Consider the following 24,666-nt stretch of genomic DNA (forward strand, 5'->3'; position numbering starts at 1 on the left):
TTTTCAATATCCTCAGGCACGATGCATCCAGGTTCCACCACCTTCTGTTGAGCAGAGTGAGGTCTTGCAGAAACATTTGGCGCGTCTCATCGTGTGCACTAAAACAAATAATGCGCCCAGATACCTTTGGGTTAGGTGTGCTCTACAAATGAACAAATGAATAAATAAATAAATGCACCCTTATTCTGAAAAGGCATTTGAATGTGTGCATCAGGGATGTGCACATCGTAATGCCCTTTGCGCATTTTCACATATCGGGGGTGTTTCTGCCTATTTAACACGCATCCTGTATTCAAAAATGGGAAGCGCATTGCGATGCACTGAGAATGAAGACATTCGCCAGCACCCGTTTGAAACAGGTGCAAGTGGGAGCCACATTGAATGACAAGGCCAGTTCTGAGCTTTATTTTAAAGTGGAACAACAGTGGTATAAGCCAGTGTTGTTCCAATTGCATTTCTATCCCTCAAATAGAGATAGAGATGCTTTACTTATTTATTTATTTACAGTTTTTTTATGCGCCAGCTCACCCGAAGGCATCAAGGCTTTGTTGTTTCTACAGAGTTTCACAGGAATTTAAAAGGCCCTTGACTGTGAAATTCCCCCTGTGCCCCCCGCACCGACCTGGGTGCTGTGAACCAGTCATATCTTAGTTTTGGGACCACGCGCCCAACACCAATGTTTCTAAAGAGGCTGGCCAGAGAATCATGTGCACAGCTGTCCAGCCCCATAAAAGTCACCAGTCACCTTTGAGAACGAGGTTGCCTGTGCATTTCTAAAAGTAACACAAATAAAAAAGTCCATACACTATGCTTTTTTTATTTGTGTTGGTGTTTGAGAATGTACCCCTAAGCACCTATATAAAGGTCTTTCAAGAGAACTGCGGGCACATGCACTGCACCTCATCTACTTAGGAGCAGTGGTTCCAAAACCCAACATTTCCCTTCCCTGAGCCATGTGCCCATCCTTTTCTTCATGCCACAATCCCGCTCCTGAAGTGCGGTCCTGCCATTTCCTACTACTGTTTTTACTTCATTTATTTATTTATTTATTTATTTATTTATTTATTTATTTATACCGCCCAATAGCCCACAGGCATCAGGGCGCAAAAAAGAAACAACATGAACTTAAAGAGTAGGGGCTGATTTATTCGAACAGCATCGTTTTCAGATTTTTTTTCTGAAAACAGTGTAACTTTCCTCTGACCGCATGGATACAGGCAGTTTATTCCAGTTGCTTGCCGCTTCCCCAAGCTCATTTGGCATGAGGAAGAGTCAAGAGTTGGGTAGCACTTGAGCGCATTGTCTTATGGTTTGCTTCAAGTAGTGTGTAGCTTCTCCATATAGGCATTCAAGCGTACAAAAGGTGACCATGGCCTGTGAAAGTCACATCTGGGCCATGTTTGTTTATTGGCATTATGTATGCCCAAGTGTTTAGTGGACTAGCCGCAAAATGAGAAACCATCAAACGCCTGCGATGCCTTAGCATTCTGGTAACACTTAATTTACATGATGGAGGCATGTGGGTTTTACAGTATCTTCCGGGCACTAATACTGATTTCAGCATCATTGCTTCCTTTCCCACTGCCCCGCACATAAACTCAAGGATCGCTGAATAATATTCGATGACGATCTCTTTTTCAGACTTCAAATCCAGACTCTAACTGCTAAGTTCATCTACCAACTTCCTGTCCTGGAAAAGGGGGCATTGTCCATGCCTTAGACTTCTCCAAAATCAGCTAATGGATAAAATGTGCTTGCTGTTCGACAACTACTTGCATAATGTGCAACTCATGGATTACAGAGCAGCACGTCTTCCAGGGCACTGTGAGTACATATGGAACATCCTTCCACGCACTATGAGTCCTGGAGAGGCCCCCGCCCACGCACAGCATTATTCTCAAGACACTGGGCATCATATGAGGTGCTTCCAGGCCTGTGAGCCCAAAGTGTCTTACAAAAGGATGAACTACTCTCATAAAGGAATCTTCACACCATTCCTGCAATCGCTTGCGTACCCCTTAATCTCAGTCAGATCATCTCAGATCCAGTAACGGTTCTATCTAGCCTTCATAACCAGAGGCGCTGCTAGGGGGGGCTGAGGGGGTATAGCCCCGGGTCGTTTGGTTGTAACCCTCGATAGAAGCTCAGGGGTTACAACCAAAAAGGCTAGCTAGCCCCCAGTCCTGACAGTCCCAAAATTAGCATAGCCCCAGATCTTTTCCAGACCTAGCAACACCCCTGTACATAACCAAATACCCTGGTGATCTTGAAATCTTATAGACCCCGATCAATTTGTGATGTTAAAAACTGTGTCCTGTTTGCTAGGTACCTGGGATGGAACTTTGGAATTGCAATTGGTTATTTATAACGCGCTTAATACCGAGGGGTTTCTCGCGAACCCAGGGATCGAACCTGCGGTGCTCCACGTCGTCTTGCTTCGAAGGCGAGCGCGTTGCCCCTGAGTTATCCTCCCTTGAACCTAATATCCTCCCCTGACAACTATCTACCTTCAATGAAAACCCTGTTCCTTCTTCTCCCTTTGTCACCCACCGCCACTCTATCGCTCTGGTGCACTAAAGCAACTCACGATGCAGGTAGGGCATTACAAAACTCCACATAAAATGAAGAAATATTAGAAGTCTATAAGGATGATTGGCACTACCCATTTCTAAATTGAAAATCCTTAATCCCTGCAAACATCAGAAAAACTCCAAGCGGAATGGCCAAAGGGGGGGCGTGGATGTCAGAGAACGCATCCTACCAAGGTGCTATAAGCCAAGGTAGCAGAGTGTAGCTTCTTCATGTAATGACATTAAGGAAATCAAAAGATTGACAAAAGTGCATGCAGTCAGCATCACTGGGCATATTGCCTTAATCTCGCCCTATACCATTGGAAGAGACGGCTGAAGCCACGCTGCCACGATAACAAACGCCTTACCCAAAAAAACATGTCTCCCAAAATGTTGTCCTCCTGAACAGATCAGTGCCATATGGGTCAAACTCGGCTGTTCCAGTGGAGACTTGGAGACAGAGAACCGGGACATAGCTTCCAATGTTTCCCTGAATCCTTTTTAGCATGTGCCTCTTGCCCACTCTTTAATATCCTATGTTGGGTTAAATGTTGATTTCGAACTATTTATACATTCCTATTATTTTATGGATATTGGTTTAAGCTTTTATTGTAATACTGATAAAAAGAGATTACAGCATTGTGTCAATTCCGTTCGACTTTTATTGAGTTCCTTTTGAAGAAACCCTTCAAAAGCTCATCTTTTTTAATGACACTGCCTAGCAAAGGACAGGAGCAATAGTAACAGGTTCAAAGATTCCTTACAACTATCTTTTCATCACTTTCTTCTAACCCTTTACCCTTCACAACAACTGTGCCATAGACAATTTTGCCCAAAAACCAGAGGTGCAATAATGAATGTGGTTCCTGCATTGTACACCTGTCAGGCTGCAGATGACGGGCATTTCAGTTTAGAGACAATTTACAGGGGCAAGAGGGCCCCTGTAAATCACGACAGAGTAGCCGATAGTTTGAATAATTGTCCCTTGTTTACGGTTTATCGGAGGTAGATCAAGGGCCAGTACACAGAGTACCCATCTGCCGGGAGAATTGCGAACCGAAGGGGGAGGCACATAATCAGGCGAAAGGGTCGAGTGACCTCTCAGTGGGCACAGAGTCAGATTGCCACCCTACCACTGTCATGTTACCCCTCACCCCTCCAACCCAGCTCCGAGAACACAGAAAATCTCAAGAGCCCTCCCAGAGTCAGCGGAGCGCAGAGGCATCTGTCTCCTGGCCCTGGCACATACATCAGGTGGCAGGTTTGCTACCGGTTCTTGGGATGGGTACCCGAAGGACAACCCAAGGGGCTCTTCTTTTGGCATTTGATTATGTTGGATAATCCATCTGTCTGAAAAAGAAGGGGATCATTTATGGTTGACAGTCATAAACATATCATTGACAGTCAGGGGCGTCTTCCTTAGAACCTTAAAATTGTGGCCACAAAATGATGGGGACAAAATATGAAACCAGAAACTGTTTCGCCCTCTCATGTTTGTCCTTTAATACTTTACACACCACTAGTTACCCCCCTCAGCACATTTAAATTTTCCCCACTACCTATACACATGAACCTGAACGTTACTTGTTACTTTGTCCAGATCCCGAAGTGTGCGATTTCCGTATGAAGCTACGCACAAACCAGCTTCCAGTCTTGGCAGTATGTGGAGCGAAATTGGGTTTACCTTGGGAAAAGAGATTCTGTAGAATCTGTAAGAATAGTACGAGTCAGCGAAACATGTATTGACAGAGTGCCCGAATTTAGGTCCCCTCTACATGGTGTCCTTGGGACACTTTGTCCATGACTACAATTTAATGAAAAACCAGTGAATTCTGGGTGTTCTGTCTAAATACGAAATCGTTGAGGGTTATACTAGCCCTGTACAGAGTCTGGAGAAGGGTTTTCCCTTACCTCGATATCCGAAATTTGTTGTAAGCTAATTCACTCTGTAAAGTTCTTCTGAGTATAAGGCTTCATTTTCTGAGATGTCCTACACAACAATATGGCCTAATGGAAAGTAGGAACATGTAGATTACCTCTGCAATTCTACCATTTTGCAATAGTTTAACTGTGAAATGTTGTATTTTTGTACTTACGTATGTATTATATTGATGAATTTGAGATTGAGAAGTGAATCTCTTCTTGAAAGTGATACAAATCTGCGAAAAGTGTTGGAAATTGGAATTTTAAATCTCATTTCATCGAAAATAAGCCGTTTTTATTGATTTTATGGTAATATGATACCAAAGGTTAAGATATGCATTTATGTCTTGTTTCTGTATCAGGTTGTATTATGTATTGTGTAATATTGATTGTAAAAGTTCTTTTGAACTACATACAATTATATTGAATAGAAATGTGAAACCAGAAACGGTTTCGCCCCCTCATGTTTGTCCTTTAATACTTTACCACACCACTAGTTACCCCCTCAGCAAATTTACATTTTTCCCACTACCTATTAACTTGTCCCACTTATGACAGTAATAAATGCTATTTTATAAGGGCTCTGCCCCCCCCCCCGTAGTCATCTAAAGGTATGCCTTCAACCATCCCAATGTCCAGCACTAGGTTGCGTCCCAAAGCTAGGTCTGCGCTCCGTAGACATCCAAATAAATGAAGTGGAGTAGATAAGGTCCTCCAAGTCCAATTGTTATTAGTTACATTGGGACTGAAAGCTATTCCCATCTGGAAAGTCTGTAGTTTCGAGGTTACCACAAAAGGACCAAAGGGCACCTTCCATCCAGATGGACAGGTTGTATAGGCTATGCTATAAGTCATCGTCCAAAGGGAGCAACGTACTGTCCTCATGAACCTAGAACCCAAGGACTCTGAACTAGGGTGCTAGTTGTTAGAAACGCCCCTTCCTGCCTCGTCCATTCTTCCCCATGCATTCTAGGGATAAACGCAAACATCCAATGAGAACAGTCACAGAAGACCAACTGGCCAATAACGCACATGGAGACAATTGTACATCGGGTCCCATGGTGCAAAGACTCATTACGGGTTATCCAAGTGCATGGTACAGAATCGTACACAGTGTCATACCATAACTTTAATTTCACTGAAACCAAGTCTCGACAAAAATGTGTTATTTCCTGTGCGCTTGACATTTGCCTTACCATTTCATCATCAAATATTGCCAAATTCTTTCTGCCTCTCTCTAATGAGAAAACTGTCCCTTTTGACCTAGCAAAAGTAAGAGAGATAGGATAATTTAGATGATCTGGCAAAATGTTCACTCTGGCTCCATTAAAGCTGCCAATATATTCTAAAATTGCCCCCCCCACCAACCTCCCAACTCCAGTGCATAGTCCCACCCTTAGAGAAAGGGGTTTTACATGTTAAGGGAACACAATTATATAGCTGTATTCATTCGTTTTAAATTGCCAAACATTTATGAAAATAAATTCATCTACAAGATGTTCATTGTTACACTGTTATATTTCAGCTGAATCCACTGGCAGTGGGACATCTGTGCAAAGTCACTGGTTGAGGCAAATCTACTGCAAATTCCCTCAATCATTCAAACTCTTGACAGTGATTTTTGAAGAACACAACCTCCAGTTTGACTTGAGTCGCAACATGTGCAGCGTATTAAAACGCGATCTTTCCTTTCCATGGGTTTTATATGTCAGCACTTAATATAAAGCACTTGTTTCTTTCATATGGTACAGAATAATGTAACATGGTGGCATGGGAAAGCTCATAATTCTACAACACTCAAAGAGGTTAGGAAAGCCTTCTGTTTGGTCACTAAGGCAACAATCAATGAGGTATTTGTGAGTAATGTTAACACCATGTCGATTTGATGTGGGCATCTTTCACAGGCGAATGGGGAACCAAGCTGCACTGCATGGATGAGTCCACAAAAGGCTGAAACATGTGTGTAGTTGCTTGGGATCCCATGAAGAGGGGACAGGGCATAGCCGCTCGAGCTGGACAACTTCCGCTGTTAGCAAGACAAGGAACGGTTTACAGGTGGATGTTCCCTTTCTGTATTGATGTGGAGGGGCTAAAAACTATTTTATTTTGGTACGGTTATCGAGAGCAATGGTAGTGGTTATGATCAATTCAAAACGTTCAATCTATCACTTTTTGGTTTTACGGTTCATAGGTAAAGATATTGATAGTGCTTGGTTGGTCTTGAACCACAGCTTCAATTCACTGTCTGGTTCCTGGACTGTAGTGGAGATCATCTGAAGATATGTCCAGTCCTGAGTGTCTACCCATGCAGCACACTCTCACTGCTTATATCTGTTAGAGACCTTACAGTATGTGGTGTCAGCGTTGTCCACGACAAAGGACCACCGCCTTCAGCAGTTACTCCATTCGTCTTCCATATGCCTTAGATACACAGGATATTAGTTATGGTGTCAGAGACATCTATCTTAGGCGCTTAGCATGATGATGGAATCTAGTTCTTGGTCATAGAATATTTACACCCAACATACCAGCTGCTTGGGTCTGAAACCTCATGTTTGTTGAAATGGACTGGTTAATCATAGTCATGTTTGGAGGCACTGAAAGTTAATAGGCGCCCGCCCTCGTGGCAAATATAGTTTCCCCCTCTAGTTCATACTTTATTAAACCAACTTTACACCTTACTTTTATCTGTATTATAAATTAAGTGGGGGGAGAGGTAGCTATTCAATATGGTGGCTTGGAGAATTTCCGATCAAGATTTCTACAAATACCCTTCCCTTATTGAATGAGTAACTGGTTCACACCTCAAATCTGAAAGCAACGTTTATGTTTTTGTTTAAATATATTAAGTTATGTATAAAGTAGCATTGTTCTCTTAGACAAAGACTATTTCCTGGAAAAAAAGGTTTGCATTTGAGCTAATTGGCATACCCACAATGCTTTACTGTTGTGGCTCAGTACTGGAGGTGAACTTCCAGCGATGGCTACTAGGTGGCGTTGTGGAATGTGTGACTTGGCTCAACTATTATGCCACCGGTTTGATAGTTGTCATTTTGTACAGGCACACTCTTGGTGATATAAGAATTGCAATGTTAAGTCTCTCCCAAACAGATCCTCGGAGCACCTCCTATTAGGATGCATCGGTGCTGTCCCAGAATACATTGGCAGGGAATCTAGGTACTTTTATTGGCAATTGTGTAGATATACTTGGTGTCAATCTCCTTTATCATGATTGGCTTTACAGGTTAGCAATATGCAGTATTTTAGATTACACAGAACACCTGTGTAATCACATGGAATGCACAGAATGGTGGGTAGCTGTTTACTTTTAGCGGCAATGTATCGCTCTGTTATTCTGAAGAACTAAATCTGAGTGGCGGTTCTGTTGGGTGTGATCTTTGCTCAATAACCTTGATCAGACAAGAGCCTGATTCTAAAATCAGGGAACTTCCTGCAGTTGCGCATTGCTCCGTCGTTGCATGGATTTCTCCTGCTATGTAAATTTAGCGTGGCAATTTCTCTCGTTAGAGGAGAACATTATCCTCAAATTTTCCATCGAATGCTGTCCATTAGGCCTGGAATCCTGAAATGAACTGTACAGTCTCTACGTGAAAGCTCTTTCAGATCCTGTACTGCATACGCTTCTCACCGCTGGCCTTGTGCTTGGTAAGGGGCCTCACTAATTTGTAAGTGTAAGGAGGAAAACTGGCGTTCAGAGAAGCTGCAGCTATTTGGATCTCGTGTTCCATGAAAGGTTGCCATTGATAAAACTAAGGGATGGGAGTAGGCGAATGTTGGTATTTTAAATCTAAATCTATTCAATGACAGCTCTGCTGGCCAATGAAATCTCCCGAATCTAGAATCTGTTCGGTGACAGAGAAGAAATCATAGGTTCCAGACAAAGGGCAAACCCTGATGACATCACAGTCACTGACAAACTGACGATTGTGCACCCGAGAAGGAAGGAGTTAGCGTAGGAAGGGCGATGCAAGCTTGCTACACAGAAGCAGAAGTTAGACCAATGTCAAGAAAGTCCAGTTGGGGTGACCAGAGTAGCACACTCAGAATTTAAGATCGCATTTCATCTTTAATGCATGCACACATGCACGTTTCATCAGTACTTTCAGTGTTTGGCAATGAGTGGATTGGATATGTAAAACTGGCAATTGTCAATCCATTTTCAGTAATGCATAATAAACACCATACACGAAATTGAAAAAGTAATGTATTTCATAGTATGACTTTTATTTACCTGACACAGTGTTTATGCTCTTCAAAACATTGTTCCCAAGGGTACTCACATTTAAATTATGTGGACTGTACAGTGAATTCCCTCCCAAGCCATCATTGTATCCGCCCGTCTGATTGATAACATGGCGCAGGGTATCCACCTGTACAGGAGGAGACAAAATTCATATTTCCATTATTTAAAATATCATAGTCCACAGCATTCCACAGTCGACAGAGCATTGGTATTAAACATGAATAGAAAGGGTCTAGTGCCTTCCATCAGACATACAATATGGATCTGGGATAACCAGCCGAAGAGCTACATTAGTGAGTACAACACAGAATCTTCATCTACAGCTTGATATATAATGATTGCGGCAGACCAAAGGAGTGTTAAGGGTCTATCGCAAGCTGTGACATCTTCTCCAATGTTTCTGTGTAAATATGCCTGTGTTTACAGCTGTACGGTCAAATATTGTCTGAATAAGAGAGACACTGACATCTTAAAGGAATCAGTGCATTGTGTATTCTCTTATCAGCAGCAGAATGACTGTCTGTCTTTGAACAACCATTGCAGAAAGGGTACCTGCCTGCCAGCTCGTGTTGTCTTCAGAGAGCACTGTCACACTAACGAGATCTCAAACGTGTACAGAAAGGAGAAGTTAGCTATCTAACGAGATCTCAAACGTGTACAGAAAGGAGAAGTTAGCTATTTATAGAGAATGTTTTCCACTTGACTTTGATCTGCTTGGTAAATTTGGAAATTATGACTTTAACATTACAACTATAGAAATGAAATGTAATTCATTAAAATCCTAATTGGTTTTCAATGTACTGCAAAAGTTGTGTTGTGTGCTTGTGTAATTCACTATGTGTAAGGTTACCTGTATACCCAAATCACATTAATACATTTCTTTTAAACTATAGATTTTTTCTGAGGGCTGTATTGCACAATATATATTGCTTGGCGATGCCATATATTACCCAAAGGTAATGCACTACTGTATGCTTAGTTGTAAAAGCTGATAGGTTTTAAATGTATATACGACTAACCTTTGCTGATCAGAGAGGAGAGAGAGGCAATAAAAAATCTGCCATGAGATGAAGAATTTATTGCTTTGTCTTACCATCTAGTTAGTGGAAGGTGGCTAAGAAAGTAGCAAAGGTGAACGTCAAGTGGAGGGATTTTGGAGCATAGCCAGGCTAATTTGGTGTGAGCCATTCTCGGGAGGATAGCTCACGGGAAACGTGCTCGCCTTGGAAGCAAGACGACACGGAGCGCCACAGGATCCATCCTCGGGTCCACGCTTAGACACCTCTGGGTATTAAGCGTGTTATAAATAACCAATCATAACTCATAGCCATGAGAGGGCCTCTAAACAGAAGTACTGCTGGAAGCACATATAACGTACACCATACAATCATGAATACCCTTCTAATTGTAATATCCCTTTTCTCCAGACTTTATGGAGCTTTACTACCCTCAGTTCTCCCTACTAATGGTGCCGACAACAAATGTGTTATGGTGAAAGGTGGATACGTATGCGGCAGGATGTTTGATAGTGACTACTGCTCCCCTATTCCATAGTCCCGCTTTCGCCAAGTTTCATATGATATCGGTGTCCATGGTGCCAAATTTGGAGGGCACTGACATTCCATGCACTAAATGTGGACAAGGATACGGGAGAATATCCCACACCACAATTTAGGTGTTTGATATCTTTAAGACAATTTATGAAGGGCTGTGATCCTGGGGCATCCGAGTTCATAAGAAGCCTGAGGATTTAATCGATGAGCAGTAGCTGGGATAAAGGGCCTCATTACATGGAAGGCGGTAAGGGTTAACGGTCACCGGTAATGGTACCAGTGACCGTTAACCCTTACCGCCTTACTACGAGGTCCCTTTGCGGGTTGGTACTTTAACGCCTGCTTTTTAGCAGGTGTTAAAAACCAACCCGCAAAGGGATCAGGGTGCTAATTACGGTACCGCAATTTGCGGTACCGTAATTAGCACCTTCCCCATTCCCATTATGCCCTATGGGGCAAAAATGGGAATGGGGAAGGGCAATGGGGGAAGGGGGAATTACCGCCCCGCCAACCTTGGAATAGGGCGGTAATTCCCCTTTCCGCCAAGGCAGTGCCGGTAATTTACCGGCATGGACCAAGGTGCTAAGAGCACCTTGGTCCACCGCCTACCGTGTAATGAGGCCCAAAGAGTCTGTTTTCTGATACTCCAGAAGGGAGGGGGTTTCAGGGATGGCTCGCCAAACCTTCCGGCTATTGGCTTGACATACTGCAGTATCTTACTAGCTACATTGTAAATAATAATGTTAAGGCCTGTCAGTGTGTTGTTCTTTCTGTGTTTAAGTATGGTGAGGTTTGTAACTGTTACCCTCTGCTGTTACTAGGCAACAGGGCAATGTGATGTCACAGCTGCTCTTCCTGCACCCTTGAAATCCTCTCCGAATGACAAAGGCAGCAGCTAAAGTTTAACATCCTAACTAAGGAATGCTATCCACTGCAGCTGGCTTGAAGAAGATGAAGATTGGAAAATAGATCTTTTGATTTAAATTAACATATCTATGCAATGAGAGATCTATTGAAAGAGGCAGAGAAGAGGGCAGATAGATAGCCAGACCTTACATTACACAGTAATTTGCGGTGAGCTACATTTTAAACTATACATCATCACTGAGGGCACATACCTTAAGCATGTATTAATAAATATTGTGCATAGAACGGCTAAGCACATCCCATGAGTTATCATGGTTTATTTTGATAACTGTGATTTTTTTTGTACAGTGATAATGATTTGTGAAGTAGACATTTGACTTGTATTTCATTTACTTGGCCAAAAGGTCACACAAAATGGACTGTCTAGCACAGTAATGACACATGTAACAAAACCTGTGACACTAAATGGATACACAGACGTGTACCAATGGCAAGGAAAGAATACAAATGGAGGCAATTATGAAACACAGCATATTACACTAATTGAGGGCCTTGTTTCAGCACCAATTAAAAAAAGTGTTTAAATCACACGAATGGGTTAGAAAAGTAAAATTCACAAGGTTTTAATAGTTTCATATAATATTTATAGGCACAGACTATGGAATCAATATAACTGAATGGTATGCTATGGGTCATTGATGCACATGTGTGAAATACATCCATCCACCCAGCTATGAATGACAATGCAACACTCACATACAAGTGCCATTTTCCAATGAATTTTAGAAACATGCACATCTTAGAGAAACAATGACTAACTGGCACTGAGAACATACATGAGAATATGCCTTAAAAAGCCACTTCTGAGTTCAGGTCTGAAAAGAAAATGAAAAAAAGACTAAAAAAGACTAGAAACAAGTATAGATGAGAAAAATGCTTTAAGAAATGAAAGTCAGGTGTGCCCAAATCCCGCTCCACGAGCTCAAGTCAGAGCCGAATGCACTCACAAAGAATGTCAACTCAATCATGGAAAATCACAGTTAACTTTGTGGCATGTGATCGGTTCTAAGTCATGCTGGATGACGTTTAGAAGTATACAGTGTGGATTCGGCACGCGGGTGCGGAATAACTGGATCGAATCGAAACAAAGGCTTCTTTTTAGCCCCAGTAGAAGGGCCCTAGATGGGGCGTTTCTCCTACCTGTGACTGCACATTGGCTCCGACTTGGGACCCCTGGTAAGTATCCCCGTTCAGACTCTGCATGGCCATGAACATGTCCCCAGAATTTGGAAGGTTAAAAGAACCAGAAGAACCTGGAAAGGAAAGAGGGCAGGAACTGAATATAACCCCAAAGTTGTCAAAGCAAGAAATGAAGATAGAATGAAAAATTAATGAGAATATATTTATTGAAGTTTAAGGTTCTGAGGCCATAAGCATAGTGTTTCAATACAGACATCACAACTCCTGCACTTAGAAAGGGCCTCTGCACATGCACTCATAGTTACTAAGGTTTCTTTGACCACATTTTCCTTTCTATGTTCATTGTCCCTCAAAGAAGCTGCGCGGACTAGAGTTGCGCACGCTGTACGACACTAACTGAAAAAGCTTAGCCCACAACAACAAGTCAATGTTTTATCACAAACTGCAAGCGTGGACCAGATTTTAGGGCAAGTGATATTTAAAAATGCTTTACAATGTACTTGTTTCAACGCTTCCAGTCACTCCAAATTACAAAAAGAAGTGAAACATTACTAAATTAATTATCATTCTTTTAACTAAGCACTAAAACAAATGAATTGTGACAAATTATATATGCACATGTTTTTCATGTCGGTGTACTTTTTATACAAATATGGTCATCTCTGCAAGACCAAATAATATTCCATGTTTTAATAGCAGTGGGGTGGTAGTACAATGCTGTTCCACATGCACAAACACTGTTTGCAGATGTGCAATTAATTACATTAGCACCAGGACACTCTTGTGCTGCGTTTGCATTGGTGCTCATTTGATCACGAATTGGAAAAGAGCTTTAGCTCATTCGTCAAACATACCGAAAAATTGCCCGTGGGGCTAGTACTGAAATCAGTGTTACTGATATTCATTTATTTTAGAGCTTTGCTAAGCGCTCTCATGTTGCATTGTGGATCTTGAAATGCGAATTACCCAGCAGTAAATTAAGTGATTTTAAATTGATATTTGAGGATTTCGGTTGCGTACAATATGGTGTATGGTCTTCCCGATTTGGTAGTCAGTTTCTCAAATTAGTATAGGCTATGGAGCTAATTCACAAGAAGTTACTTACTTTGAGCAACTCCTGGGGAAAGATTATTGAATTCAACAAGTTAACATCAATGGCTCCGATGTACTCATAGTATACTCCTCCTGGAGTAAACGGAGAGTACATAAGTATTACTTCTAGTAACTTCTTTGTGAATCGAACGGTCTGCGCTAAGCAATAAGTTAGGCGTAATTCTGAATTACTATCAGTAGTGACTTTGTGAATCAGCTTTTTGTTATCGTCACTTGCAGGAACAGAGTTCACTGACGTTGAAAGAGGAACTCTACACAATTGAAGGCTCATGATATTCAAACTGGTTAAACCGTGATGTTTCCTGATGTATTTTTAAAACAATTCGATTTGCTATTTGCAAGATTAAAAATATATGTCAGCAATGAGGCATATGTTTTTGTTGAGCGGAGCCCCGGTTTGGTAACGACTCAGGATAGTGACGGAGCGATCGAAGACATGCATTTCCACAGGAGCAGGTCCCTGCAAGTCAAACATTGCTTGCAAACACCTTCTGGAAAACAGCATGGCAGGCCCTCATGTAGCGATAAGGAAAATGCTACTGTGAAATAGCTACATGTTTGCAAGCAAGGAGGTCAGAGCAGAGATAGTTGTGCAGGGCAGAGAAAGGGCAGTTCTGGGTTCTAACTCCGGACTCCATCCTCGGAAGTTGTGCACCCACGCTAGAAGAAGCAGCCAAACCTCGCTGCGGCACCACAGCATGCAAAAAGTTTTGCATTTTGCCCAGGGAAAAGCAGGCAAAAAGTCAGTGAATACGAAAGGCATACATGTCAGGTGGCTCACAACTGGGGAAAACAGTCAGTTTAGGCAATGGTTAGTCCTGTCGAGCTATCTTTTCATACTATAGAATATGCACCAGTCTGCTATATCAAATGCCACTGATTATCACTAATAATAGAGGGGAGGTACTGCATGACTCAAAGTTCCGCCTCAATATTTATTGGAAAAAAAGGACATATCCCAAAGCCTGTTGTACATGTATGTGCTGTCGTGCTTCCAACATGCACCCTGGTCCTTGAGTTTACAATTCACCCTACAGTGCAATATTGACCAATCAATCACAGACTGTTGACATGTGTTGTCTAAACTCTCTGTGAAAAAGACCTATGAAACACTCTGCCGGGCAAACACCAACACCAAACTGGACAACATCTGCGTATAGTTTGCCCTATTGTTCATCCATAGGTATTGAATAGTGAAGCGGGCCAACACAGAAATCATCAAGGTCTTTCCCCTTTGGCAGCGTGCAGCTCATGCAACTTCTGGTGCGCGCGGCCCACATTAAGTGATCAAAAATGAAACGATTCATTTCATACACTTTGGGCTCGATTCAGATGCAGGGATTAAAATCGAAAAGTGTTGTAAGGATGCACAACACCACTTGAGTATTTTTTACCTAATTGCAAACTTTAGCAAAAAAGGTGGCAAAGATGAACTACTGGCCTTTTTATACAAAAGGAGGATTATCACGTAAACCTTGCCTCACGCCTTGCAAATGTGAATAGTTACCCAGACATCTGTACAGCAAATGTTCCCACACTATTCTGCTCAGAAACTGCTTTTTTCCCATGCGCGTAAAACCCATTAAAAATGGCAGCGCTTGGCTGGTGGTGCCAACTGACCAAATTGCAATAGCAATGTTTATTGCACTGAATTCCCGCGGTGTATGCTGTCTTTTTGCACATTCTTTTGTTGCTTTGGTTACACGTTACCGGCGCAACAGGTCATTATTATTCTGACTTTTCCGATTTTTTTTAAAAAAATGCCTATCTGGTCCATGTTCACCATTTACCTAATTTGTAAAATACAGGGTTTTAGGTCAAATAACAAAAATTCTGTCAATTCCCTACGTAAATGAGAAAACATTCAAATTAAACTCAGAATGCACTTTAAGAAAAACGTTTGAAATATTTGCAGCTCCACATCCTGAGTCGATATCCTTGCTGCAATAAATCTCAATGCATCACATGGAGGCCTTGTAATGATGCAAGGAAACATGCACATTTTGGACCCTAAATGCACTTCTTCAGAAAACTTCACAGTTGGCCCCTTCATAGCTCATAATCAAGGCATTTTTTTCTAATTGCATTCTAAAAAAATGAAATATATTATAATCATAAAATGTGATGGGTGGAAGGTTAATCTTAACCAATGGCATAGCTCATGTCAACCTTCCGGGCGTCATTGCAGAATTGGACCAACTATAATATGCAAATCAGTCTTGATCCTGCCACCAATTGGAGCAGTCCACTAGGACTGCAAGGCCACGTCCACTCTGCATGGAACCACAAACAACGCCAGACATGTTTCAGCCTTGTTGGGCTTCATCAGTTAGTGGCAGCTTGATTCCCTGTGGAGCAGTGAGCAAGGGACCCAACCCCTCTCTCACTTAGGGAGCCAAACTATAACCAAAACAGGTAATGGTTGGAAGGTTATGAATCCATCTTAACCACTGGCATAGCTCCAGGGAACTTTGCACGCCCTCGTTTATCAGCCTAACTGAGCCATTGGAAACCGTCTAAAAAATGGAGTGGTAGTTCCATACCTTGTTTATGTGAAGTAGAGGAAGAATCTTTTTCGTTTTTGAGTTAATTTACTTTAGGAACAGACAGTATTATGCAATATGCCTAGTGCAATGTAGGCAGACATCGGCAACTGATAAACTGCTTCTAATGGGCTGACACAGAAACCAGGAAATGGCATAATTCAATGAATGGTCCTTTTCCTTTATCTCTCCCTCTGTCTACCTGTTTTATCGCTACATTCCCCCTTTTCAAGATTCGCCTCAAGTAACATCTGCTCTCTGCCTAATCGTGATGTCTTGCTGTGCCTGCAAAATTTGTTGCACCATTCTGTTTTGAAATTGTTCAGGTGTAGAGTGCTATGGAAATACAATAAAATACCCCAAAAATACCAACATTTCAAAATGTTTGATTAACCAGGAAACATTTATTAAAACCAGAATCCTGCTACTTACCAGAATTTGGCGTCGTGGGCGAGTTTGTCTGGTTATTCTGCACGGCTGCGGCCACTGCGTGCGCGGCCGTAACGGCGGTTTTTGCGGCGTACAGGTTGGCTTCTTCCTGAAACTTGCCAATGTTCTTCTTGTACCTGATTCGCTTATTGCCGAACCAATTGGATACCTGTTGATCAAAGGTAAACAAAAAAGCGCATTAGTAACAATTGGCAACAACAGAAGCAAGGCCAAAGCTAAGCTTGCCACCATGAGCAACACCATTCTGAATATTCACCTCATATCCGGTCGGTGCATGGATTCATTATTTATTAATCAAGGACCAGCTAAGTTTTGACATGGAACTGGACATGTACTGGTTTGTCAAAATACACGAAGCTCGCTCCATGTGGTTGCTTGAGGAGATTAAAAAGGCAAACCTGCTGTGAATGCGGAATTACGTCGGAAGCCAACAATTCCGCCGGCCAAAAATAGTCTACCGCAAAGTTATGGCCTACGGTTGAGTTTGAGAGGGAAAGAAAGCTGATATGGAATGTGATTGTTCTTTGTTTTTGAGCTGGAACAACCTTGGCAGCGATACAGTGAGAGAGCGATACAGTGAGAGCGATGCGTGGTCAGATGAAAGAGCCCAGAAGAATATTAATCAACACTGGATGAATTACGGCTTTGTCGTCGGCCTTTGAAGACACTCAACTTTGGCCCAGATGGCCCCCAGATCTGCAAATATTAACCATGGGGCTGGGGTCCTCTTTCTGAGCAGGACAAAAAAGTGTAAGGACATACCTGCTAGAAGCAGATATCAAAAAAAATATCTGACCACAGAATTACTTGTAATTTCCTTTAAACAATGAAGCTTGTGCAAGTCATCAGCAAGCCCTGTAGCTAAGGCAACCCCATTATTCAGGCGGCGGCCAAGGCAAGGCAAGACATCGCCTTCACGATGTTCTGCTGGTGCTGTACACACAAGAGTGGTTTGATCGATTACTGTGCTGTGAGTTTGGGCTTTACCTCTGGGAGAGTGGTAAGAGCGCAAGGGATTGGAAGTACCCCAACAGTCGGCTCCCATTTGTAGCTAGTATGTGGGGGTAAGCATGTTGCAACAGCAACAACTATCGGTCTGTAGAGGATACCTTTGGCTGCTTGGCAAACAATTATGGGTGCAATAAGTTGTGAACTTTTCACTAGTTTGCACTGTACATTTCCTTAATGCATATGGGGAAAGGTCACTGTCCGATAGTAGGTGACGGTATCTCTTTCGTAGTAAATTGGGGATGAAAAGTACCCGTTTGATCTGCAAAAATCAGGTTTAGGATGGTCACAAAAAAGGTAAAAAGTTGACTAAGTTTTCTTAACCTGTTTTTCTTCTTCCAAACTTGATGTGGAAAGTAAGGCTACGGCGGACCATCTCTGATGCTCTAACCATTTACATATCTATAACTGCATTTGTATGTATTGAGGGTACATACTCAATACATACTCATACTCAATACTCAATACATACTTGAGAGAATTGCACACTCTTAAGTGAGTGCACACTCACGTAAGAGCTCTCTTAGTATATGTTGCACTGATAGGGCTGATGACAGTGGACCTCAGAATTTCTCAAAGCCTTATCTAAAAAGGGCTGGTGCCAAACAGAAATACGCCCAATTGTCACAGGCTAGAACAGAGGTTTGAAACTTGCAGCTCGCCAGGTGTCTTGGACTACGACGTCCATGATCCCTCACCATTGCCTGCGCCGGATAGGGCTGATAGGAGCTGTAGGCCAAGACGTCTGGAGAGCCAAAGGTTGCAGACCCGTGTGCAGACTTTTTAGTAAGATTTTGCTATGTTGGTCTTGGCTCGGTTTCCTCAAAGGGGCCCTTACGCAAAGATCTTTGCACTTAATGCTCTTTTTGGATATTTGACATAAGTAATTGTCGAGGTGCATTACACGGTCCCAATGCATATGCGATTTAGGCTATTTGTGCATTGCTTGTCTAAGACAATAAAAGACACTGGAATGCTTTTCAGAAAAAGCACATATGGAGGGGCCTCCTCTTCCATCAGGTCTGGGCCAATCTCAGATCGCACTCTATCTTGGGCTCGATTGGAAAGATGCCTTTTTGGACTAGTCTAGTGGCAAAGAACGAGCACATCACTTCTGATAAAACCGGTGATTTCAAATGTTGCTATTACACGAGAATAGGTCATTGAAATTCCATGACTCTTGTTTGTCACGCTACATTCCTTCTACTTCGTCCGAACCATACTGTAGGTTTAAAAGACAGATAGATATATGTAACTCAAGATCCTTCTGCGACTGTATAATAGTTCTAAGCTCACGCGTCTTCCAAGCAAGACAATAAGTGTGAAAATCGGGTACAACTCTTTTTAATTCTGCAATTTGCTATAGATATATATATATATTTATTATTTATTTTTTACTTCCGCAAGTCCACTAATGGGGCATGAGGTAATTATTATTATTATTATTATTATTATTATTATTATCATTATTATTATTATTATTATTTATTAAGACTACTAATGATCCAAAATATTAAAAGAATATCTTGGAAGATTATCTCCCATCGCAAATAAAGTTTGGAATAGAATATGATCAAATTCGAGATAAATTGGGTTGCCGCCTGCACGCTCTTTTGTGTTGCTAGCGTTGCATGTATGTATTTGCCAGCAGCGGTTTTGCCTCTAATGATAAAATGGTATTGAACGCTGCCTGTCTGTTCCCTAGCCGATTCACAGAGCGCGCTCTATATTTCGCACTTAATTTGAATTTGTCAGTCACCAAGGCGATATTAATGAATCCTCTCTAATAATAATTCTGTAAAACTGATTACTGCTTTATTAACAGCTTCCTTCCTAATGGAGGGCGATCTGTCCATCAACACTTTCCTCTGCGAGAATCCATTGCTTGTCTACACCTCTGGACCAATCAGGCATTGGCCGTAACTAATAAAAGTTTATTTAATTCTCCCAGTAAAAATTTAATATCGCAAGCAGCCTGGGGGCGCTTATGTGAGTGGATGCACTAAATATCAGATTGCTCACGCTCTCCGTCCCAATACTTCCCAATCTTTAATATTGAGGCAATTAAAAGTAATGGGGCCCGCCACAGCCACTGAGGGCAGTCTTTCCTTGATATCTATTGTTTCTTAGGATTACCTAGAGGTTAAACTAACAAGCAAGGTTTAATTGGATGCAATGGAAGGAGCAGTGATCATTTGTTGTTTGACCTGCATACCACTTACATTCAATAAGAAAAAATGCTGTACTATTCATTTAGTTCCCTGAAATATGTAAGCCACTGTCCGACACATTTCAAAAAATCCTGCTACGCTGCTCTTATTCTGCCCCTGCGACGCAACTTCACTTATACATTCCCAGTAATTATTTAATATGTAATTACATTATATCCAGTTAGTCTCTGCAATGGCTGAACACCTACTGCAGACTGAAAATAATAAGCAACATTTGACACATATAGGCCTCCATCAGGGACTAGGAATCCGGCATCAGAAGACATTGTCGGCATGTATTGATTTATAGATGGGTAGCTATTAACTTCGATGGTATATTCCAGCGAAGGGTTCTGAGGAACATCTGATAGCAAGAGCAAAGCTTGGCTTTCTATGATGTCACTCAAAACCCCAAAGTCATAACAGTGGATTATGATTACAATCAATGTCTGCTGTGACATCATATTGGGAGGATACATTATGTTGATACTTTGACTCTGAGTTTCATTTGTTTTGATAAGAATTTACAGGGGATTGTTTGGGTGCTGTGATTTTCTCCTACCTATAGAACTATAATGATTTCTTCCTATGAAAATGTCATCGATTTGGTCAATCATCATACAAGATGCATGATTTGCAGTTATCGTATAAGAAAAATGACACATTTTGGAACAATTTACTGGGCCTATTTAAGCAATAGGCCCCGAGCAGATGGCGCATTACCACTTCAGATAATGCCCCAGGGCCCATAGTTACAGGCCCGAACCTAGCGAGGGCCTTAATAAGTGGCCTGAAGTGGTAATGCCCACCCCCCCGCGAGGATAATATATGTGCATATAATTGTATGCACAACATACAATTATAGGTGGAGTATTTCTCTTCCAATGCAAAGATGTGCAGTGTCTTTCTCCATGGAATGCTGATTCTGCCACGCTGAGGTTCAATCGACACACTTCCCCACATAACAGAACCCCATCCGCCAATATCTGTCACCTGCTTCACCTGGTTCACCTGCATGGCATCCCACACCTTTTCTGCTCGTTATGGGGGTTCACATTTCTCTGCCAAACTTTTACCAAATGTAAATGAGCAGCGACCAAAACATCCCCCGCAAAAGGTGTGCATTAAGATTTAGGGCCCGATTCATGGAATATTTGCACGGTTCAAAGTGTCTTTGCACTACTGAAAAGTGACTTTGCACTGCCGACACAAACCCTGATTCATGGAACCGTGCAAAGTGTATTTTTGTCGTGCAAAGTCCGGGCAAAGACAGCGCATAGTCATTTTTGCAGTACAAACTGGCGTTGCCCGGAATTTGCAGGGCAAACATACACTTTGCACAGTTCCATGAATCATGGTTTGTGTCGGCTGTGCAAAGTCACTTTTCAGAAGTGCAAATTCACTTTGAACTGCGCAAATATTCCATGAATCGGGCCCTTAAGGCTTGGCTGCTGAGCAAGTAGCACAGGGAGCAGTGGATGTTGGACATCGCTCTTGCTTTTCAGATCAGCGCTATTAGTCGGACGCGGTTTCATGTGTTTATATGGCAATATTGTATATTGAATGCACATATCTCGAAGATTTTATATTGAAAAGTTTTATAGTGAATGCACTTTTTAATTTTTTTTTTTTGAGGGGGGGGCCCAAACCCCTGTTTCCAACCCCTACAAAACCCACCCCAACCGTGTCCCAAAAATATTTAACCCTTTACTGCACCCCTAAACGCATTCAATATAAAGGTTTTCAAAATAAAAAATTCAATATATGGGCATTCAATATAAACATTTCGATATAAACACTCTATACCGTTGGATGTCAGCTTAATCCAGCTCCGCACGGGTACCCCAGATTACCAGGGTTTACAACAGGGCGCTCACCTTATATATTCCAGATGAAAATGTATGTAAGCAAAATACTTAAAATTGTGTTCATTGCTCCTGCTTTTCAGTGAAGCATTCTCTCATAATAGCAGAGAAAAAAGAAGTACCAGGAAATCTACATGCTAGCTGTCGCTTCGCATAGGAGCCTTGTATTTAACATAGGTTTTAAAAATTGGGGCTTTTGGGTCCATTAAAAAGTGGAGAGTGGTGGCTGGGATTGTGTAGTGTTGTTTCTTTTGTCTTATAGTTGGTGCAATCTACATTGGTATTACATTTGTTCTGTGCTGAAATAAATAAAAATATAAAATTAAAAAATCAACAACAAAAAAGAAAAAGGAATATCCGAAAACAGCCCTGCTAGCTGAAAGTGTACATTAAAAACGAAGCCAATACATGTATACATTGTATTTATTTTCAGCACTTCTCTTCAAATGAAGAATTGTTTAATAGCAAATTGGGCTGCGCACGCCTTTGCGGATAAATAAACTATGTAGGAGAGTAAGTCATTATTTCCTTTCATTCGCATCTGCCAGATACCTTTCCTGTACTAATTGCAGCATGTTGCTACCTGTGCTCATTAAAGTATAGATTTCAGCCTCGCTTTATCTGAACCTCTGACTGGGGGGATCGTGTTCCCCACAACAGTTGACATGGCTGGCACTTCAAAGGGGGCGACCGCGGAGAGGAACAAAGAGAGGACAGGGAGGCCGCTGACATTCGTGTTACCTGAGCTCCCAAGGTAACGATGTCACTGCCTTGTGAGAAACAGTCGCCGGCACGTGCACCCTAGATCAGGGATGCTGCATGCACAGGTGAGGGGGATGGAGACAGTGTGGAATACTTTTAATAGCATTCCCTCTGTTAATCTATTACTTTTCATTATTTGACTCTTGCTATCCGGTGAAATTCCCCAATTCCCCCAAAACAGCCATTGGTCCCATGGTTCCTTTGGTGACTTTCTATATTGCCACGAAGGGTCGCTGTGAAAGGACCTCTTGAACAAGATTACACACCTTTTCAAATATGTTGTTGAAAATGGCCAAGGCCTGAACGGTCGACTAGTGGTGGGTGGTGATGCTAGTGTCAAAATGGGCTTCTCGGAACTTCATGGTCCATTTGATGCTACGGAAGATTCAATATCTGACATCCCCGCTGTCCAATCGTTGGACGATAGAAGGGGTAAGAAGAGTTTTTGGTGTCTTTCATATCTAAATGAGTCTGGCCTGGTTCCCTTAGCATTCTCGGATACCCCCCGGTAAGACGACCCACAGGGGAAATTTAAGAAAGAGCAGCACAACTGAATACTTCATAATCCCTAACTCTTACTGTGTTAATGCAACAGACATGGAAGTAGGCTGTGTCTGCAAAAGTGATCATAGCCCTCCTGTACTCAAGTATGGTTGAACACTGGCATCAATAAAAACCATCTGTGAGTGAAGATTAATTGCTGACCAGCCCATGTACAATAAGCAAGGGCTATGGCGGTCGCAACATCATTTTAGGGAAAAATTGTCCATCTTGCAACCATTAGTTACACAGGTTTGATCACAAATATCTCAGGAATACGATCAATTCCAAATCGAACAGATTTTTGGAAATCCTCTTATGACTGTAGGCAAACTTGTAACAAAAGAGAAACCCTACCAGCCAAGTCCTGCAAACCATCTAAAATGGTTTCATGAGGAGTGCAAAGAGGCACAGAAGAACTTGCTTGCAGCAGTAAAGCAAGACATACCGGCTCAAAGTGATATCAAATCCTGTAGGCGGATGTATAAAAAAATGCGATCGCTGGCGTCAAACGGAAAGGTTAGGACAGAGGAAAGGGCAAAGCACGGTAGGGCTTAAATGAAGTAATCTGCACAAAATATTCTTACGATTTGTTCGGGTGTGTCACTTTGTGACACTGCAGCCAACCTGTTTAAGATTTTCCCTTACACTAGCATCAGGCCCTAGCCATCATGCTACTCCTTTAAGGGCAATTAGATCTGGTAAAGCGCAACATAGATAGATGCGTATCCATTTTACAACCTGCGTGTGAATAGATGCGTAGACATCCGCCTGTTTCTTAATATTTTACGGCTAATTTCATTCTACATTATATCATCTGTTTTTCAATATAAACACTTTTTCTGAAACACCCAATATCGCTTTGATGAAATGTGAGTTTTTTCAGCAAAAATAGTTTAATTCAAAAGAATCTGTTTTTCAACAAAATGGCCGCCAAACATTCCATTTATTTCAACTGCACTACTTGCTAACAGACTGTTCCAATACATTTTAATAAAGCAGGATCGAATATATAAATGCCCAGAACTGTATAGAATATCTGTACTTTTATTTTATTTGTATTTATCAATAGACTCTTGGCAGTAGAAGCAAATACAGCGTCTGCAGGTCGCGCAGAATTCAGCCATTAGGCTGATTTGCTCATTACCATGTTGCTCACACATTTCTCAATCTCGGAGGAATCTTCATTGGTTGCACATACAACAGAGGGTGTTGTTTAAAATCCTTTGTTTGATCTTTAAGTGCATCTAAGGGACTGCCCCGAGATACCTTGTGTCAAAGATCTCGGTTTATCACCCGGAGCATTGTCTTTGTTCATCACGACAACAGTTATTGGTGGTGCCTCCCTCAAATTCTGTGACATGGGGCCTCATTACGAGGTTGGAGGTAGCCTTGCCGGTAAAACCGGAAAGGCCGCCTCCAAACTCGCGAAAAAATCTGGCACCCGGCAATGAGGAATTACCGTGGTACTCCGCCTTTGCCGGACCTGGTAATTCCTACATTGCCAGGTGTGCTTGCGGGTGCTGCTCTACCCGCCAGGTCAGCACAGCTCGTAGTATGGCGGTACGGTAGCAACTGTGCCGGTAGGGCTACCGGCACCGTTGTTACCGTACCACTATACTTATAATAAGGCCCATGGGGCGATAGACGTTTCTCTTGTGCAGGGCCAACAGCTTGGAATGCCTTACCCTATGAACTCTGCAAAACTGAGTCCTTGTTGCAATTCAGGAAAAAATTCAAAACCGATCTGTTCAATTAAAAGTGTAGACAATGCAGGTTTTCTGGTTCTGTACTGTTG

The 24,666-nt window shown here is 42.0% G+C and overlaps 1 protein-coding gene across 8 annotated transcripts in view; it reads right to left on the bottom strand.

Annotated features, from left to right (window-relative positions):
- The window catches only part of PBX3 (PBX homeobox 3), a 325,178-nt gene that overhangs the window by 16,837 nt on the left and 283,675 nt on the right, over positions 1-24,666 (bottom strand). For 3 of the 8 annotated variants that reach the window (XM_069609396.1, XM_069609397.1, XM_069609395.1), the window contains 3 exons: positions 16,466-16,631; positions 12,378-12,490; positions 8,795-8,884 (listed from right to left, as the gene is read on the bottom strand). In XM_069609396.1, coding sequence (XP_069465497.1) covers positions 8,795-8,884; positions 12,378-12,490; positions 16,466-16,631 — 369 coding nt within the window. Of the gene's footprint in view, positions 1-5,689; positions 5,757-8,745; positions 8,885-12,377; positions 12,491-16,465; positions 16,632-24,666 lie in introns of all 8 variants that reach the window. The other 5 variants (XM_069609398.1, XR_011268487.1, XM_069609399.1 and 2 more) reach the window with 5 other exon arrangements.

The sequence above is a fragment of the Ambystoma mexicanum genome, chromosome 8, assembly GCF_040938575.1.
Source record: "Ambystoma mexicanum isolate Mex_15411 chromosome 8, UKY_AmexF1_1, whole genome shotgun sequence".
Classification (NCBI taxonomy): Eukaryota; Metazoa; Chordata; class Amphibia; order Caudata; family Ambystomatidae; genus Ambystoma; species Ambystoma mexicanum.